The following is a 22,169-nucleotide window of genomic DNA, read 5'->3' on the forward strand; positions in this document are numbered from 1 at the left end:
GGTGTCAGTTTAATGGCAAAATGTAAGGTTATTTAGTAAATATTTACTAAATATCTAATCTAAACTTAACTAACTCTAAACCAAACACAATTTCAATACTGCTATTTTTTCACAAAGTAAGCATATTTTCAGAGGACTCTTAATAGCAGTGTTACTCAGTATGCCATCTAGCAGCCAAAAAAATTTATAAATAAAAAATTTGGTACATGAAATTTAAAATCGTATGAAATTTATTACTTAAATAATTTTATTAACACATTGTGATAATTAATTTTGTTCATGATAAACAAAAATTTAAATAACATTTAAGTTCTGAAAATTTAAGTTCTGTGGAATTAGGATTTAATTCCACATAGAAAAAATGAATTATAATTTCATTTTTCCCATGAGCTTCTGTTCTCTTCTGCTAACTTTAAGCTGTGTTCAATTTGTAAAATTACCATAAAGAACCTTTAAAGATTTTTTTCATTGGAAGGTGAATTGGTTACTCTCATACAAAGGCAGTAGTATTTTTCCTCCTGAAGACTTGGATTTTTTTTTGTCCAGCAAACCAGTTAGAAGAACATGTGCAATTTACAGATATAATACACTGGCATCATTTCAGCCATAATTTCAAACAACGACAGTTAAAATTGCTTTGACAAAATCAAGACTATTTCCCAGAGGAAGCAATGTGAGCCAGAGAAGCATAGCTTTGTTCATTTGACCTTATGCTTTCCATATTTAAAATTATATTAACTGGTTATTAATCCTACAATTAATTGCATTGAAAATTAATATAATTTTAAATATAGAAAGCATAAAGTTATCACATGCAAAAAATTATGATCTTTCTTGCATGTGATAGGGTAGAACTTAATTTTTATAGCATTAAAATTCACTAATTTTGCTCACCTAATTTGAGGATGGTGAGGAGAGCAATATTTTAAGTCATTGGTTATGGAGAATAACATTCACCAAACTCTGTCATTTACAATCATAATGAAACAAACAAAAAAGAAAAAAGCCAAATCTAGGGCTGGCAAAACATGCACAGACTGCCTTCTGAACTGGCAGCCTGGGAATGTTTTATGGCCAGTATGAAATGGCACTTCAGTTTTTTTCAAGCCCAGTGCAGTAAACAGTTACATAGGAACTTTTGAAAAATGCTGTATATGTCATAATATCAGCACATATTAAAAATAAATTTTTAGATAATTAAATTGGAATGTAAACATTTCATGAATGCTATAAGTTAACTTTTCTCTGTTACATATGTTTCAGGCTGACATACCTGTGGGAGATGAGGATTCACCTGAGAAGAAGATGGCTGATGCAGAGGAGGTGATATAAAAATTTATTTTTTTAAGAATCTTCCTTGTAAAATATAATAGATACAGAACTTTTGTAGCTCTGTGGTAATTTTTGGATTACATAATGCTAGACCAACAGAAGAAAGACTATTTTATAGTTGCAGTTCTAGATGCTGATTGGAGAAACTTGTCTAAGCTTTTTTCACCTGATTCCTGAGTTAGGTGATCTTTGGTGCAGCCAGGTAGGCCCCCACCCCACCCCAACCCACTTTCTCAGAAACCCAGGTTTTTAACTCCACTTAGAAAATCAACCACAGAAATCTCACTGTTTCAGACAATGATATTAGTCTCCATACTTTCACACCATTGCCTTCCAAATCATTAGTAGCTAAGAGAAAAGACCAACTGATTTCCAAAAGTAAGGCATTTAGTGATCCTTTACTCCTACCTATCTGCGAGGAATCAAAGGAGTTAAAGGCATTTATTTTTTAACTTTTAAGCATGTTTAACAGCATTAATACATAATTACTGTTTCATAGCATCACTATTGTTAATTATAATTCACACTTGAGATGCTGCTACTTAGCTGATATACATAGGCATGCTGTGTCATAAATAGATAATCATGAATTTTTGTTGTTTAATGCAAGTATTAATCATGTTGTTTAATGCAAGTATTAATTATGTATTCAAAGTGGATGTGGACTGAATATATGAGGTTAGGGAGATTGCTGGAGTGCATTGGATGAGAAGAGTAGAATGAAAAAAATAATGTTGAAGTAGAATACTATATTTTTGAATAAGAGTTCATTTAAACCTACTACAACAAGCTTCTTGCAAAAAAAATCATGTCCACAAGGAGATGTGCTTTCCATTGTGGGATACTTCTATATAATTTATAGTCTAACCAAGTGAAAAAAAAACTTTCAACATCTTTCTCTAATCCAGAGTAATTTAATAATACGGTGTGACACCTTTTGGCAACACTTATGGAAATATGACTTCTGCATCGCTTCAACCTTGATATCACTTGTGGGTCTGGCTCCCACTGAAGAGATCTCAATTTGAAACCAGTGTGGGTAGTGACCCTTCCCATAATGCATAGCATTATACATGTCATGTCTGCAAGGAGATGTGCTTTGCATTGTGGGATACTAAGGAAAGTGATCAGAACTCAGTCCACCTTTGCCGAAAGTTGCTCCAGTCCTGAAGATACTTCACGTGCAAACTTTGTTTGCTTACACTTGGATAAAGGATTAAACTAAATATATAATTTATAGTCTAACCAAGTGAAAAAAAACTTCCAAAAAAAAAAAAAGTATGTCAAGATTTGTCGAATTGTGCAAAATAGTTATTGACAGACTTCATGACATCCTCATTCAAAGAAATTTTTTCCCACCAAGCCAAATTTTTTAAATTTGGGAACAAGAAGTCACATGGAGCCAAGTCTGAAGAATACAGTGGATGTGGAACCAATTCGAACCTAAGTTTGTGGAATTTTGCCATTGCGACGGCTGATGTATGGGACTGTGCATTGTCTTGATGAAAGAGCACTTTTTTGTGCACCAATCTTGGTCATTTTGGGATACTTTGGGATGCATTGAGTGAGATCGCGTTGTTGAATAGTGCGATAGAAAGAGCAAAACAGGAGCTAGAGTGCATGAACAAAAGTAGACTGAATGAACCAACCAATAATAAAAGGTATGACAGGAAAAATAGACGTATGAATGTGAACATGAACAAAATGAAGGATAGAGTGCTGTATGGAGACTCGTTAGTACGAGGTATGTTAGTAGAGGATTTGACAAAATCGTACCAACCTGGTGCGACCATAAAGGACGTAACTGCATCTATTAGAGAGCAAAAGGAAAGGGTGAAAGAAATGATTGTTGTGGCAGGTACGAATGATTTGAAAGGAGATAAAATGGAAATGATAGAAGACCTGAATGAATTGTTTGAGGTAGCAAAAGAAAAGAGTGAGAGAGTTAGAATGATTAGTCTTTTGCCACGGTATGACAGTGAAATGTTTAAAAGGAGGGCTATAATTGCAAATGACTTTATGCGTGGGTTATGTATGACGAGTGATGTGGAATTTGTGGATGTGTGGAGTGAGTTTGATGGGCGAAAGGATCTATATAAGATGGATGGCTTGCATTTGAATGGTTACGGTGTAAGAAGACTTGAGGAAGTGTTGCTGAATGTAGCGGATGTGCAAATTCAGGGAAACTAGATTTGTTAGGGGGGGGGTAGAGATACAGTCCTTATGGAGGCAGTTGAATGTAAGAATGAATATAATATGCCAGAGCAAATAAGGACAACAAATCTGAGTGGGATAGTTAATATAAGGCATCAAGGTAGGGTTGGGGCTAATGGGGTCTTAAATTCATGTACACTAATACTAGGAGTATTAGGAACAAGAAGGAAGAGTTTTTGGCCATGGTTGGCACTTCCAGACCACAGGTTATAGGTATTAGTGAAACATGGCTGACTGTAGATGATATAACTAGTGGGATTGAATGTGATGGGTATAGTGTGTTCAGGAATGACAGAGAGAATAAAATGGGGGGAGGAGTATTGTTGATGATAGCTGATGAGCTCCAGCCAAGGAGAATAGAAGTTGAATTGCAGGATAGGGAAAAGAGCACATTTGAGGCCATTTGGTGTGAGATTGTGGCTAGCAGAACTAAATATACAATTGGGTGCTGCTATAGACCAGGTGATGGAAAAGATGGTGGTGACAGTATGCACAAGCAAATAGAAGAAAAGGGTGGAAGGAGGGTGATTATTATGGGAGATTTCAACTATGGTCGCATTGATTGGAGTGAGGAGAGGACACACGGGAGGAAGGAACTGGATTTTATGCGGTTATTAAGGGATAACTATCTGCGACAGCATGTAATGGAAAATACTAGGGGTCAGAGAGTGCTTGACCTAGTAATTACATCTGAGGATTTGGCTGTAACAAATATGACCACATTGCCACCAATCGGTGAGAGTGATCATAGGGTCTTAACTTGGGAGGTGGCTAAAGGTGTAGAATTTTCAATTAAGACAGGGTACATGTGGAATTATTGGGCTGGAAAGTATGACAAGCTTAGGAGTTTGATTGGTTCAGTGCCATGGCATGTACAACTGCAAGGACTAGAAGTTGATAGTGCATGGGAGGTAGTTAAGAAGTGCTTGCATGAAGCAATGGCTGACTGTATACCTAGAGTCCGAATAATAAATCAAGTAGGGGTTAAATGGATGAATAACACCATTAAGCTTGAGTTGCAAAAAAAGAAGCAACTATGGAGGGAATTTAAGGAGAAGGGTGACCGGCAGGCACATGAACGGTATAAAGCGCAGGCCAGAAGGGTGACGAGTGTGGTAAGAAAAGCAAAAAAGGATTACGAAAGAACATTGGCCATGCAGGCTAAAGAGAATCCTAAACAGTTTTTTAGATATGTAGCAAGTAAAAGGAAAAATGTACATGGCAGATTGATTTTAAAGAATGCCGATGGTAGGGAGGTAACTGAATCAGTTGAGATAGTTGAGTTACTGAGTGAGCACTTTGCAAAAGTATATCATCCAGGTGGTGACATTGCAGAAACGAATAAACCAGTAGATTATACGGGAATTGTGGTTAATGAAGTGGAGGTGAGTAGTCTATTGCATAACCTCAATGTCAATACATCTGTGGGATTGGATGGTATACCAGCTCATGTTGTACGAGAAGCAGCTAAAGAATTGTCAGTACCCTTGACCATTTTGTTTAATTTGAGTCTTGGGTCTGGGTTAGTCCTGAGCGGGTGGAAAGAGGGGAAAATAGTTCCACTGCATAAAGGTGGTTCCAAGACTGCTGTTGTAAATTACCGACTGATTAGCATATCAGGAATCATTGTCAAGGTCTTAGAGAAAATAGTCAAGAGGAAAATACAAGATTGGATAGAAGAAAATGGGATACTGTATCGGGGACAGCATGGTTTGTGAAGGGTAGGTTATGCCTCAGTAACTTGCTCAGGTATTATAACACAGTGACGGCTGAAGTGGATAAGGGTAATGGGTTTACGGTGATTCTACTGGACCTTGCCAAGGCCTTTGACAGGATTCCACATGGAATTCTAATCAGTAAATTGCAGCATATGGGAATGGACATAGGGTTGGTGAGATGGATAGGAGGGTGGTTGACGGAGAGATATCAGAGAGTGGTTTACTCGGGAGTAGAGTCCACAAGACGGCCTGTGACTAGTGGTGTGCCACAAGGATCTGTTCTTGGACCACTGCTGTTTAATTTGTTCATAAATGATATAGGAAATGATCTGAGAGGAACAGTTCATTTGTTTGCGGATGATGCGAAGTTGGGTAGGGCAATAGTGAATGCAGATGACGTCAAAATTTTGCAGGATGATTTGGATAGGGAGGTCTGGGCTAAGGAGAATGGATGTCAGTTTAATGTGGCAAAATGTAAGGTTATGCATTTTGGGGTGAAAAGATTGGCAGCAGTTTACTGCATTGGTGGAACCGTGCTCCAGGAAGTTGATGAGGCACGAGATTTAGGAGTGTTGGTAGATAAGGAATTGAAATTTAGGGGACACATTGCAAAAGTGACCAAAACAGCTCATCAAATCACTTGGTTGCTGAAGAATACGTTGACAAGCAGAGACAAGCAGGTTGTTGTTCCTCTGTACCGAGCCTTGATAAGACCCCATCTAGACTACTGTGCTCAGATTTGGTCACCTAGGTTTCTTCTTGATGGGGAGGAGGTGGAGAGGATCCAGAGGCGAGTGACCAAGATGATGGCAGGTCTGTGGAATAAACCGTATGAGAACAGGTTGAGGATTTGTGGGTTGCAAAAATTGGTTGATAGGCAGAGAAGGGGAGATATGATTGAGACATTCAAATTACTGAAGGGTTTCTATAAAATTAATTCAGAAGATATTTTTGAGAACAGGGCTGGTTGTGGGAGGACTAGGGGACATCCATGGAAACTGGGCAAAAGTGTGGTTAGTAAAGGTGTTAGAGCTGGGTTCTTTACTTTTAGAGTAGTGAATGAGTGGAATGCGCTCCCTGAGTCTGTGGTGGATGCTGTGACAATGAATGAGTTTAAGGCGAGGTATGATAGATACTGTATGAATGTCAAATAGTTGTGATGAATATGATTTGGGGCCTCCCTCGATGAGTCTAATGACTCCCTGGAGTTGCCCATAATAATAGTAATAATTTTTTCTGCAATTCTTCTTTTAAACGGTCCAACAATGATGCATCATAAACTCCTGTTATTGTCTTGCCCTTTTTCAAATAGTCTATCATGATAATTCCTTGGGAATCCCAAAAAAGAGTGGCCATCACCTTCCCAGCTGACCAAACGGTCTTGGCTTTTTACAGTGCTCTTTCACTGGCCATTGTCCACTGTTTTCACTGGTGCTTGAACTCGTGTGTAGTGGTGGATCCAAGTTTCATCTACAGTCACGAATCAATACAAATAATCCTGCGAATTGCGATTAAACATCGCAATTTGCATGCATTTTTGATCGACAGTCAACAATCGTGGCACCCATTGCACACAGCTTTTTCATGTGCAATTTTTTGTGTAGGATATTATACACCCATTTAGTTGAGATACCTACAATCTCAGCAATCTCGCGCACTTTCACTTGGCAATCTTCCATAACGATACCACGGATTTTGTCAATCATTTCCTTCGTAGTGACCTAAGTCAGGTGTCTGGAGCTTGCTTTATCTTTGATGGACTCATGACCACGTTTAAACTCATTTATCCCAAAACAAATGGTATTTACTGCTGGTGCAGATCCCCATGAACTGCATCTAACTCAACTTTGATCTGCACGGCTGTCCACTTCTTCAAATAAAAATGTTTTATCACTTCACGAAACTCGTTTTTCTCCATTTTTATGAAAAATGTGAACACTGTCATTTTAAATGTTTGCCAAATAAGAACTATGTATTGCATGAGACTAAAATTTTGCCAGAGGTCATGAAAAAGATGATACGTGCTGACACTGGTAAGAATGAATGAATTGTGTTGCCGTCTGTTGGAAATTTACCAAACTTTTCAAACAACCCTCACACACACACACACACAAAGCAAAAAGCATTAGTTCCATGAAATGTACTCTTCTAGATAAAAAGTACTGAATAATAGTCATGTGTTGTCTTCTGTGTGTATCTGCTGATAATGCCTGGTGGTGTATGAATATCACCATGTATGGGAAAAATAAATCAATGAATACAAAGTAATTATTATGGAACTTTCAAATGTGGAGACATAAATCAGGAAGAGAAAAATACACACGAAAATTATATTTATGCAGATAATGAAAGATGCTTACATAAAAGAGCACTTGATAGAAGGAACCTGGGGTTTTGATCATCATGTAACATCAGATCTGTTTATAACCGAGGTTGTGCTCTACCTCTAATTAGGGTAAGAGATAGATAGTGATCATGTATTCTTAACCTGGGCTATGCTATGTATGTAGAATTTTCATTTAAGAAGGAATATATGTGAAACTATAATTCCAGTAATTAGGCAAACGTAGTAAGTGACTTGGAGCAGTACTGTGGTATAAGAAAAGACAAAGGAAGGATGTTAGTCATGCATAGAAACTGAAGAGACTGTATCAGACTTAGATGCCCAAGATCTGAAGCTTAAATCAATGGGAGTTTCTAAAAGCAGGAGCTGCAAAAGGAAAATTTAGAGGAAATATTAAAAAAAAAAAAAATGTAAGCACAAGCTCATGAGAAATACAAAGACAAGAAGAATAATCAGTATGGTAAAGAAAAATCAGATTGAGAAGAAATTAACGCAACAGCAAAGGGATAGCTCAAAAAATTGTTTTGTATAGCAAGTAAAACAAAGAATAATTATGGAACAATCATTTTAATGAATGCATGTAGTAAGATAAGGTGACAGAAGACTTAAATTCATGTCAAAGTGATCACATTGCAAAAGCATTATCATCCAGGTGGAGATAATGCACTGCTTGATGTGAAAGGGTCCAGTATCAGAATAAAGGTAAGTAAACTGGAATCATGTTAGGATACTTACTAGTATCAAGAAAGTCTCGTGGTTCAGATGGTATTTCTCCAAATGGGTTAAAAATTTGTGTTCTAGAGTATACCCATCTTTGATCACCTACTCGTACACAAGCTCTCACACCATCTGTCATCTACTAAACAACATGGAAGCAAGCCTTTATATAGCCTATCCATAAAAGGAAGATTAAGTGAGAAGAGGGAAGATAAGTATACTATCAAATCATATTCTTGTCTCATTGATGGTTATGATGACCTTCTCCACTTAACCATCTTCAATACTTGGAGTCTCATTGTTTTTTAGGGATCACCAATATGGATAATTCCACCATTCTTGGACTACAAGCAGACCTTGTTAACCTTACCCACCTTTGGACACAGGCCATGGTAAAAAATTTGGAGGAACTTGTAGTTATGATTAATATTTCTGAGGCATTTGGTTTTGTCTGGCATTGATTCCTTGCCAAGCCACCATCTTATGATTTTACTCCAGCTATTTCTGTTATTCATTGCATGTCTTGGTGGATGGACTATTTGGAATTATAGCATAAAAAATTAAGACAATTAGGCATTTATTATTTTGATAACTGTGTGTATACTTTTAACCAGTCTATTATTTTGATAACTGTGTATATACTTTTCTGGCTGGCTTGTCTATGTGGGATTAAAAACCTAAGGAGGAAAAAATGCTGCCACCTCCATGTGAGACCAGTTGATTTGCATTCACTTGAAAAGCTCTTATAAAGGTTTTTCACATCCTAGACCAAATTCAAATCCAGGTCATTATATTGCCATCATTGATACCATAGCACATGGCTTCTTTTTTTCTCTCATGGACTCACTTCAATTGTTTATACACGTTTTGTTTCTGTCTTATGCCATATGTAGGTATGTTCATTGGTACTAACTGAAAGTGCTAAAACTGAACTGGCTTTTCATCCTCCTCTATAATTCCATCTGCCTCTGTCCTCTAGAATAGTCTTCCTCACATTTCACTCTCAAGGATAACAACAATATCCTTCTATTTCAGAAACCCATCAATATGTCTCTTCTTTCTTCTTTACCATCTATCCATTCACAGCACTGATGAACTGGGTTTAGTAGCCTGCAACACCTTCCAGCATGGTTGGCTAAGCAATGAGCATTTCATATATCCTACTGAATACACTACCACCTTGTTTACCAGACACCAGGAATACACATACACGTGCACACAAAAAAAACCTTCTACCTGTGCAGCTGTGACCAAGACTTGCATTGTGAATGCATGTTATATATTTTTATTATTACCAGAGTCCTCCAGGGGAGACCATGGACTTGTTTTTTTTTAGAGTAAAATTACTATTTCTCTCTCTTAAGTAGCTCTTATCACAAGCAATGAAATGAGTTCCATTAAATCTTGAGTTTTACATGTGATGAACCATTGATGATATTTTGAGTATATCTGGTGTGTGTGTGTGTGCATGTATGCATGCATATATATATATATTTTTTTTTTTTTCCCACTAAGATATAATAAAATCAATTTATAATTGAATCGTTGACTCAAAATTTTACATGGTTAACCATTATGATCAAGATTAAACTTCCTTATCCAAATGCCGTTGGTGTCCTGAAGTTTCTCTTAAGCTTAGTATCTAATTATTCATGATATTTTGTGACTTGATAGTTCATAAAATAACATTGCATTATGTTATGTTGCCTGAATTTCTTATAATTCATAAATAAATACTTCTAGTTGTTTGTCATGTATTCCAAGTTTGTAATGCTGTTTGTTATATATATAAATAGCAAAGAATCCAGAAATTGTTGAGTAGCATGTCTGCCATGGAAGAGCATGAGGTTAGTGTGCCATTTAAGAATCAAACAATAGCTAATCCTATTTTTAACTGAAATTCTTTACTAAAAACATTGGATTTCACTAATCATTGATTAATCCTTAAATTAAAATAATAAATTAACTTATTAGATCCCAGTTTTTTTGATAAAATAGATCTTCCAGTATTGTAAAAACACCTACCAGAAGTTGGTTACATTTGAAAGGTTCCAGTTAACTTTGATTTCTTTACTAATATTACTTTTTATAAAACTAATCATTTGAATGTTGGATATCCTCAATGTTGCTGAAGCACTCCCATTTCAAGATACACTTCTTCATCTTTGAGAAGAGGATAAAGTCTGCAGGAACCAAATCTGGCGAATGGGGGGGGGGTTGTTCTTCAAAGCCAGAAACTGCTTCACAGTCAGTGCACAGGCACATTGCCATGCAACAAAAACTGGTGGAACAGTTCTTTCCCTGACATGTTGCTGGTGGACGTACAGACATTGCATTACTCCTAAATAATACTGACTGCTCACTGTGGTGCCCTCAGGAATAAATTTATGAGATAATTCCAGCAGCATCGAAAAAAATGATCATTGTCTTGACACGTGATTTTGACAACCTTCTGCTGGGAAGATGTTCCATGCTCTGTCATTTCATTTCTGGATCAAACTGAAAACACCAACTTTCATCACCAGTGACAATTCTTTGCAACACATCACAATCTTGATCAACTGCATGGATGAATTTTGACAACATGCAACCCAGTGCACGCGCGCTCTCTCTCTGTTCACGTGTCAACATGTGCAGTACAAACCTCAAATGAATCTTCCTCTTGTGCAGATCTCTTTCTAAGATTAATCCATTTCCTTACCAACACCAAGCTGTAGAAGCCTAGTGGTTTTTCGCCTGTCATGGGCAACAATTTCCTTAGCTTTCATGTAGATGGCAGACATTTTCATTCGTCTGCCATCTGCAGTGTGGTTCCTCCTATAGGAAATCCCTCACCTCTGTAAAAGTTGAAAACCAGTGGAACACCTGTGACAGCTCAGTCATCATCATAAATTTTTTTTTTTTTAGGTCTTGGTACACTTCTGTAGCAGTTTCTCTAATTTACAGTAAAATTTTATCACATCTCTTTGCTCCATTACGCAACTTCTGCCATGTTCTACTCACGCACTCTTACTTCAACAGTTGCCACATGAAAACTGCTGTGTCACCAACTCAGAAGTTGCATCTGCAGTTACAACACACTCTAGTGGTCAAAACAATAAACACGTTTCTTACTTTTATTCAAAGGGCTGTCCTGTAAAAAAAAAAAAAAAAAAAAAAAAAAAAATCTCATTACTTAATGGGCACACTGTATAATCAGCATACTGCTGAGTAGGAAAATGATTGGTTAATTCAGTGTGACATATTTGCCATATTTATTAGATAAAATAATGGAATAATTTTTTACTCCATTGTGTAACACCCTGATATACTTATACTGTTACTGTTCCTATACACAAGCCTAAAAAGGTACATATTGTTGAATAACATACTATTTTGAAAATTGTAAATTTACACTTCTGAATATATCATTAAATGATATGTAGTTCATCAAAAGGATTGATTTTGAAAGGATGAGAACAGATTAGTTTTTTGTAAAAGAATATGGCTAAGCATATGTGATAGTCAAGCTAATATAGTTTATCCAAGCCTCAATGAATATGTTGCAAGAATCTTTCTGAAATGGTATAGAAGCCATATAGTTAATGTCCTTGTTATGTATTAGACCAGTAAGTAACGTTAATAAGTAATAATTAGTCAGTATTTGTCAGCACTATGATTATTCCTCACTAACATTACTAATAACTCCAGTGCCTCATCCATGAAATATTTATTGATGTGATGGGACCTAAAAAAAAAAAAAAACACAGCATACCTTTATTCCTTTGTCTGCTTGTATTATTGCTGAAACTTCTAAAATATAAAAAGAAGGTTTTCTTCCTTTTCACTTTCTTTGAAAGTGATAAAGAGATTAATTATGTTATTTAAATTAAGGGGATATTAAATCCCACATTGTTTTAAAACCGAATAAGAAACTCAAAGATTGGAATCAGAGAGTTTCTTGCCGAATATAGTATAGTAAACTATAAAGTATCGGTGATCACTAAGCGTCCGCTAAATGCAAGTGGCCCAGCACCTAGTGCAATACCGGAAATCTCGCAGCCAAGTCGGTAAAGTTCTGATCACTATTCTTAGGTATTTACCATAATGTAAAAACACATTTCCTAGGAAATGTATGCTGTTATTACATTATGGTGGTGAGGTCACTACCCAGACCGGTTTCAGCCTTTTTTGAGGCTTCATCAGTGAGTAGCTAGACCGAGTACTTTTTTAAGTACTCGGTCTAGCTACTCACTGATGAAGTTATATTTAAGTTATATTTAAGTAGATTAATTATGTAATATCCTCATCAAGAGGACATGGACATGCTCTGATGAACTAATGGTATTTTACATAAGCGAATTTAATTTTATTAAAGTGTTATAAATATCCAGTATTGTTTTATAGCTAAGTAGAACAGTTGAAAATCTTTGAAAAAAGTTTTTTCAAAAGTGACTAAGAATTTATGTGAATACAACATTTGGCATGAGTATTTTTGGTACTGCACTACATAAAAAAAAATTACAAACTCTGTTAAATGCTTATAAACGACGACAAATTTCAAAGCTTTGTTTCAAAAGTTTGGCTGCTAGAATATAGAACAATATTGGATATTACTGTAATGCTGTTAGTAAACATTCTAATTAGTATCTTAATAGTAGTCTTAAGCATCACTGCTTTTGTTTCTAGTTGGTTCAACTTTAGTTCAAGTCATATATAGAATGTAAGGTAATTTTTAAAGGAAGTATTCAACTAAAAATAAGTGATTCTCAAATGAAGATAGCATATTTCCCTTTCCACAATCTTGGGCTTTACATTCCCTCCCATCATGTAAATGAGCTTGAGGGCATACAATTTGTAGATGTAATAGTCATAACCTTAGTTATTTTTGTGTAAATTAAATAAACCGAACCAAGTATTATAAATGAATTCCTGATATGCACTTCTAGCTGCTTCACCCCATCCAGATTTTGATTTTCCTCTTTTCTTTTCCTTGCCATCCTAACATCAACCATCTAGTTTACTAATATTTCCTCTCCTTTTCTGTTTAATTGACCATACTACCTCAGCTGGATCTAGTCTTCCATAACACCCCCCCCCCCCCCAATCTGGAAATCATCCTTAATATCATTAAAGACAAAACTAAGACTGTACCGTGCAACCATCTTCTTGTATGGTTCTCAAACCCTGGATAATAAGCACCAAAAAAACTACAGATCTAATTAATTCCTTTGGAACTACATGTCTCAGACTGATCCTTGGATGGACTGTGTCACTAACTCTCTTGTGCTAAATCTGACTAAGCAAGAACCACTTGTCAATATAGTCAAAAAAATACAACTCAGATGGCTTTGTACATCAACTCAGACATCCTGAAATCCCACCCTTTTTGGAATCCCTCATTCTGTACAAACTAGAAGATGGCAATCACAGTAGAGGAAGACCATGCAAACAATTTTGGCAATACATATGTGAAACCATCAATAGGCTGAACTGTAAAACTCCATCTGACATCTACCAGTCAGTTCAAGATAGAGAGACTTAGAAGACCATAATTTGCAATCTTTACTTTTTTTATATAAATCTCTTTTCCCTTTTTGACATTGTATCATATTATGAATAAACTATGATGACGACTACCTCAGCTCTACTTATATTCCTGAATGCTAACAATATAAATTCCCAGTTTCTTAATTTTTACTTTGATTCTGCTATTGACAGCCATTTGTTCATTCTCCTAATTTTTCTCAAAATTGTCCAATCTGTAGTCTTCATTCTTTGGTCAATCAGCTGTTTTATTTCTAATCCAACTTTTATAAATAACTTAAATTTTTGAAAATTGACTAGTACATAGCTAGGTTATGTACTAGTCAATTTAGTCTAGTCAGTTAGTCTTTTGACTAATTTAATTTTCCAAAATCAAATTTACCCATTCTGTTGTATTTCAATATTTAATTTGCCAACTTCACTAATACTTATGCCTAAATAGATAAAATAGTTTACTTGTTCTGTAGGCTCTCCATTGAGAATATACATTGGATATTTTCCATATTCTTACCTATTTTCAGTTTTCTTGCTAATTTTGTTATATAGCAGTTGTTATTCAATTCAGTTAAGATTGTACTGGATTCACAGATGAGTATAATATCTGCATAAAGAGCCAAGTTGAATATCTCTGGTTTTGATATCATGATAAATACAACATATCTTCATAATGTGATCCATATATGACTATTAAATTATTTCAGGAATTTATAATGTATATTGAATATTAATTAAAAGAAACTTTAATAAATACTTCCTATATTTCGGCAGTGTCACATCACCATCTTCATGGGAACATACAACTATGACACATGCACACATGGCACTACAAACAGCAAATGAGACAGAAGAGAGAAAATTAATGGTGTTCCTAGAGTCCTAAAGGTGCCTGCTAGTGGGCTATATTGGGCTGTTGGGCTGAAGTTCTCAAGATGCAAGCTTCCCAAATTTGGGGCAGTCTCATGCACCCAAATTTGTTGAGGTTTGGAAAGTTTTTTTAGAGCTGAGGCTGATTCCATGAACAACCTTTTGTATTTAAATTTGCTGCGGTGTAATAACGTGGTTTCTTCCAATGTATTCTGTGGTGGTTATCCAGAGCATGGTCTGCAAAAGTCCAGAGTGGCAGTATTGGTGAAACCAGATGTAGTCTTTGTGTTCCAATATCCTGACATTTGGCTGTCCTGCCTGTTTGGCCAAACTAGGACAGTTTACGGCTGCAAGGGACCTGGTACACTCCAGGTAGGTCTAGGGGAAGTGGCTGGTCTTTGGTGGGGCAGATAAGGGATGCCAATTTCTTATATGGTTTGTAACAAGAAGTCAGGTCATATTTATTAAGATTTTGGGTAACTTTTCAGAGGTGCCCTAGATATAGGGAATGGTGATGAATTTAGTGTAATCTTTGTTATGAAGGGAGTGATTGGGGAGGGGGGTTAAACTGGTTTTAATATTTCTTTGGAGTTGTAGCCATTGGCTAAGAAAGTGCTAAGGATATGGTTTAGTTCAGTGGTTAGGGTATTGTCATCTGAACAGAATAATTTTTCCTGTTATAGTGTTTTTATAACCATATTATTGTCGGAGGGGGAAACTGCTGGTGAATATATCTGTCTGTATGGGTAGGTTTTCTGTAAACAGAAAGCCAAGGATCCATCAGGCTGGCGAGTGATTAGAGTGTCTAGGAAAGGGAGACTGTTGTTTTCCTCTTTTTGCAAGGGGAACTGGATTCTGGGATGTTGGTTGTTGAAGTGTGTTAAGAAGGATTGGACTGTCTCTGAGCCATGTGGCCAAATAGCGAACATCAACGTAGCTAAGCCAAACAGTTGATTTTTGTACGGCTAAGTTTAAGGCTTTCTCTTCAAGTCTCCATAAAGAAGTTGGCCAGGGGTGGGGAGAGTGGTGAACCCATGGCTGTCCTCTCTGGCTGTAGAATTTTCCTTGCCAAATGAAATAGCCTGAGTTCATTGTGAACTGAAATAGGGCTGAGATATTGGGAGGAAATTTGGCTTGGATGAGCTCTGAGGTTTCCTTGAGTGGAACATTTGGATATAGGGAGGAGATGTCACAACTGACCATTACATCAGTATGTTGGAGTGAGAGGTTTTATATGCTGGCTTTGAAGTGGGCTAAGTTTTTTAATGTGTGATGCCGGTATAATGTGGGAGTGCTTTGGATAAATGTTTGGCTAATTTGTATGTGGGGGAATCAATGCCATCCACTATGGAATGTAATGATACATTTTGTTTATGTATTTTTGGAAGTCCATATATTTGGGTTGGGGGTCTAGAGTTAAAAGGTTTTAGTTTGTTAGTAACTTCCACAGGCCAAGAAGTGACCTTTTTAAGGAGCCTTTGGAGTGTTCTAATTTGGGAGCTGGTGGGATTATATTCAATAGGTAGTTAGGTAGCCTGATCTAACAATAAAGCATTGTCGGTTTGGTTGAGAATCACAGTGGCATTTCCCTTATTCACTTTGGTGATTGCTATTTCTTTTTTTTTTTTTTTAATTTCTTGTAGAGCTTTTCATTCTCTTTGGATAGGTTGGTTTTTGGTGGTCTTGCTTTGGTGAGAACACCTGCTACATCCAGTCTGATATTGTTGCAGGTATGATTTGGAAGGTTGCGGATACCACATTCTATCTGAATCATTATTTCTTCGGCTGGTGTTTTCTTAGGAGTTATGGCAAAATTGTGTCCAAACCACTCAATAACCACTCAGCACTCTAATCAACCTTTCTTCCATTTCTTTGAAGTCTGAGGCACTCAATGCACTTGCACGTGGCGACAATTTTGCCATAACTCCTAAGAAAATAACAGCAGAAGTAATAATGATTCAGATAGAACGTGGTATCTGCAACTTTCCAAACCATAACTCCAACAATATCAGACTGGATGTAGCAGGTTTTCTTACCAAAGCAAGACCACCAAAAACCCAACCTATCCAAAGGAGAATATAAACTCTACAAGAAATTAAGAAAAACAAAGAAATAGTAATCACCCAACGTAGATAAGGGAAACACCACAGAAGTTCTCACCAAAACAGCAATGCTTTATTGTTAGATCGGACTACCTACCTCCCTATTGAATATAATCCCACCAGCTCCCAAATTAGAACACTCCAAAGGCTCCTTAAGAAGGTCACTTCTTGGGATGTGAAAGTTATAACAAACTAAAACCTTAAAAAACGTTTAATTTTTTTGACCAAAAAGCTCTGGAAATACTTTTAATGGGATTATATTGATCAAGTGCATATAATAAACGAATATGTTATACCAACTAGTTTCACCAACTAAGGTTGTTGGCATCTTCAGGGTACATAACTGATGTAAGGCACTAAAAAAGTAAAAAACTGTTACAAACTATAATCAACCGATTCCAATTATATTAAACAAAGAACAGAGCGCATACAATACATGCATAGAGCGTGCATGATATCACCTGTTGTTATTTAGAAATGTTCTATAGTTGGCACTATAATTCAGTTCTGGCGAGTTGAAGGATCTGATAAGGGTCTTCCAGATCACGGGCAATATTAGTCCTTGGTTCCTGTTAAGGTTTTGTATACAGTGGGCAACTGTTGTGGCATCCTTAAAAATTCGGGAGCGGAATTCCTCCTCCATGTAAGGAGTTGTGCTTCTATCCCACTCTATGGTATGGTTTGTTCTTGAGAAATGAAAAGCTGCTATAAACATGCCATACCCTGGCATGTTTATAACATACCCTGCTTGTGCGGCTTGAATTACATTAGCCAAACTTCAAGGAGCCTTGAAATTAGGCAAAAAGGACACATAGGTGATGTCAATAATAACAGAGAAGAAAAATCGGTGTTGGCTTTTCATTCCTCAAGAACGAACCATACCATAGAGTGGGATAGAAGCACAATTCCTTACATGGAGGAGGACTTGCGCTCCCGAATTTTTAAGGAGGCCACAACAGTTGCCCACTGTATACAAAACCTTAACAGGAACCAAGGACTAATCTTGCCCGTGATCTGGAAGACCCTTATCAGATCCTTCAACTCGCCAGAACTGAATTATAGTGCCAACTATAGAACGTTCCTAAATAGCAAGTGATATCATGCACGCCCTATGCATGTATCATACGCGCTCTCTATTCTTTGTTTAATATAATTGGAATCGGTTGATTATAGTTTGTAACAGTTTTTTACTTTTTAGTGCCTTACATCAGTTACGTACACTGAAGATGCCAACAGCCTTAGTTGGTGAAACTAATTGGGTATAACCTATTTGTTTATTATATGCACTTGATCAGTATAATCCTACTAAAAGTCTTTCCAAACTAAAACCTTTTAACTCTAGATCCGCCCCCCTCAAAAAAAAATATATGGACTTCCAAAAATACATGAACAAAATGTACCATTACATTCCATAGTGGATGGCATTGATTCCCACACATACAAATTAGCCAAACATTTATCCAAAGTGTTTATCCTTGGCTTTCTCTGTTTACAGAAAACCTACCTATACAGGCAGATATATTCACCAGCAGTCCCCTTCCGACAATAATGTGGTTATAAAAACACTATAGTAGAGCAAAATTAATCTATTCAGATGACAATACCCTAACCACTGAATTAAACACATCCTTAGCACTTTCTTAGCAAATGGCTACAACCCCAAAGAAATATTAAAACCAGTTAACCACAACCCCACCCCCACTTCATAACAAAGATTACACTAAATCCATCACCATTCCCTATATCTGGGCCACCTCTGAAAAGTTAACCAAAATCTGAAAAAAAATATGACCTGACTTCTTGTTACAAACCATATAAGAAATTGGCATGCGTTATCTGCTCCACCATAGACCAGCCACATCCCCTAGACCTACCTGGAGGATACCAGGTCCCTTGCAGCTGTAAACCGTCCTAGTTGGCCAAACAGGCAGGACAGCAAATGTCAGGATATTGGAACACAAAGACTACATCTGGTTTCACCAACACAGCCATGCTCTGGATGACCCGCACAGAATACATTGGAAGAAACCCACGTTATTACACTGCAGCAAATTTAAATATGAAAGGTTGTTCATGGAATCAGCCTCAGCTCTAAAAAAAACTTTCCAAACCTCAACAAATTTGGGTGCATGAGACTGCCCCAAATTTTGGAAGCTTGCATCTTGAGAACTTCAGCCCAACAGGCAAGACAACCCAATATAGCCCACTAGCGGGCACCTTTAGGACTCTAGGAACAGTGTTAATTTTCTCTCTTCTGTCTCATTTGCTGTTTGTAGTGCCATGTGTGTACGTGTCATAGTTGTATGTTCCCATGAAGATGGCAATGTGACATTGCCATAATATAGGAAGTATTTAAAGTTTCTTTTAATTAATATTCCAATATACATTGTAAATTCCTGAAATAATTTAATAGTCATGTGTTACCAATATTCCTTACAACTTCCCTTACAATCAAGATGATTGCCATAAGGGGCAATCATCTTGATTGTAAGGGAAGCGGCACTCCCATGGACCCCTAGCTGGATCTATCCTCTCCTTCTTCTACTTTGAGGAAGACCCACTTACTTTAATCTTTCCTATAAGGCTTTATCAGCCAACTCTTCTTACATTATGACCCTTGTGCTATTAGAGTACTCGAGGGCCATGGGGTCTTTTCATTTCTGGCCTTACAACTATGCCCTCTCTATAAACCTTACTATATTTCTTCTATAATCTACCCTTTCCCCTTCAATATACCCTATTCCTCCTATGGGTTTAAATTTGGAAGAAGGCGAGTTCAGAAGCCTTAAGGTAGCAGCCCTACCACTGAACTATTCCATCGTCAGGCTAGTCCCCTGACATGAAGAACATAACCATACTTGTCAGCTGACAGAAAAAGATAATCGGATTGAATCTATGGGAAACGACCCTGGAATGGAAAAGGGAAAACGAAAATGGAAACGACAAAATATAATACACATAGCAAACTGGAATGTAAGAGGAATAGCATATAAAGAAATAGAATTAGGCCAGTTATTAAATGAAAGAAATTTTAAAATAGCAGTAATCACTGAAACAAAAAAGAAATTAAAAGGAACTATGAGAACTGAAAATTTTAATGTGATATACAGTGGAGTCGACAGAGACCAAAGAGCACAAGCAGGAGTCATGATTTGGATTCATAACTCCCTTTCAAAACAGTTAAAACATTATAAATTATGGAATGAAAGAATAATAGAAGCTAGAATAAAAATAGATAGAGGCTATTTAACAATAATTGGTTTATATGCCCCAGAAGAAGGAAGAGAACAGGATAATATTGATTTTTATAATCAGCTTCAAAACATATATAATAAAATGAATAAAAATGATTACATAATTGTAGCAGGAGACTTAAATGCAAGAATTGGAAACACGAAAATTAATAATAATATAGGAATACATGGAGAACACACTCTAAACAGAAATGGTAAAAAATTGATTGACTTTGTAGTTTATAATAACCTAAAAATAATGAATTCCTTCTATAAACATAAAGACATACATAAATATACTTGGGCAGCAAGAGGATGGAAATCAATATTAGATTACTTCATATTAAATGAAAAGACATCAAAATTTTCACTAGATGTTAGAGTTCACAGATGATATGAAATAAGCAGTGACCACTTCCTTGTTAAAATAAAATTAAGATTACCACCTAAATGGCTACAAGTAACAAGAACAGAAAGAAAAATTGAAACATTTGATTATAAAACTAGACTATTGAATGACACAAATGTACAATGGCTATATGAGCAAAGAATTAACCAGTATCTAGATAAAATAAAACAAAATGAAGAAATAGAAATAGAAATAGAATGGCTTAATATAAAAACGATACTAAATGCAGCAGTAAATGAAAGCTTAGAAAAGACCAAAAAATTCAATAAAAGAAAAAAACTGAAGATCTGGGATGATACAATCAAAGAAATAATCAAAAAGAAAAAAGAAGCCTATCACAAATGGTTAAACAGTAAAAGATTAGAAGATGAAATAGAATATAAAAGAATAAGAGCCATAGCTAAAAGAGAAGTCAGAAAAAGACATAGAGAATCATGGAATAAATTTGTTTCTAATTTAGAACATGATTTATATAAAATAAGACCCAATGTATATAAGATTTTGAAACACCTAAATGCAGATGCCAAAGAAAACATAAAATTAAACACTGAATTGAAATTAGAAGAATTTCTAAATTACTACACAGAACTGTGGACAGACAAATATTTTAAAAAAGACAACTGGCAAACAATTAATGAAAATGAAAAGGAAATAACTGAAGAAGAATTAGAAATCAGCCTGAAAGAAACAAGAAACTGAAAATCACCTGGAGAAGATAAGCTAGGTTCAGAGCTATATAAATACGCAGGAACAAGATTCAAAGGAAGACTCTTATTATTTTTAAATAAAATTTACTCAACTGGTATCCCCCCAATAGAATGGAAAAAAGCAATTGTGATTCCTATCTTTAAGAAAGGTAATAGAGATGACCCTAAAAACTATAGAGGTATCAGTATACTAAATTCATGTTACAAAATATACAGCAGAATCTTAAATAACAAACTAATGAAATATTCCGAAAACTTTATTCTAGAGGTACAAAATGGATTTAGAAAAGGACGATCATGTATAGACCCAGCCTTCTGCCTAAAATTAATAATAGAGAAAAGAAGAGAATATAATTTAGAAACACATATTGCATTTATTGACTTTGAAAAAGCATTTGACAAAGTTAAAAGAAACATATTATTTAACATATTAAAAGAAAGACAAATACCAAATAATATCCTAAAAGCTGTCACAAGTATATATGAAAATAATCAACTACAAATAAGATTAAATCATGAGCTATCATATACAAGAGAGATAAACCAAGGGGTCCGACAGGGATGTCCCCTCTCAGCAACTCTTTTTAATATCTACTTAAATGAAATAATAATAAAATGGAGTAAAAATTTACATCAAGGAATTATACTTTCACCTACAGTTAACTTAAACACTCTCCTCTTTGCGGACGACCAAATAATAATTACAAATTCTGAAGATAACTTACAGAAAGCTATTTTAAATCTAAATGAGATATCCAAAAATTATGGTATGATAATATCAACGGAAAAATCAAAAACTATGGCCTTTAAAGGAAAAGATCCAACAAGAACTAAAATAGTATTAGATAAGATCTTAGAACAGGTGAATTCATTTAACTAACTAGGATGTATGATCACTTATGAAAATGAAAAAGATATAAACATAAAAATTGCACAATATTTAAAAATAACAGGAGTAATTAACTCTATATTTAAACCAAACCTAGTTCAAAAACAAACCAGG

The 22,169-nt window shown here is 35.8% G+C and overlaps 1 protein-coding gene across 3 annotated transcripts in view; it reads left to right on the forward strand.

Moving 5' to 3' along the window:
• Positions 1-22,169, forward strand: part of fidipidine (coiled-coil domain-containing protein 93) — a 203,282-nt gene that overhangs the window by 86,615 nt on the left and 94,498 nt on the right. For 2 of the 3 annotated variants that reach the window (XM_090394991.1, XM_090394993.1), the window contains 2 exons: positions 1,264-1,323; positions 10,122-10,172. In XM_090394991.1, the coding sequence (XP_090251117.1) occupies positions 1,264-1,323; positions 10,122-10,172 (111 nt within the window). The remainder of the gene's footprint in view (positions 1-1,263; positions 1,324-10,121; positions 10,173-22,169) is intronic. The other variant, XM_090394992.1, reaches the window with a different exon arrangement.

This window comes from Typopeltis vanoorti, chromosome 6, assembly GCF_054136105.1.
Source record: "Typopeltis vanoorti isolate ZY-2024b chromosome 6, IOZ_Tvanoo_1.0, whole genome shotgun sequence".
In the NCBI taxonomy this organism is placed as follows: domain Eukaryota; kingdom Metazoa; phylum Arthropoda; class Arachnida; order Uropygi; family Thelyphonidae; genus Typopeltis; species Typopeltis vanoorti.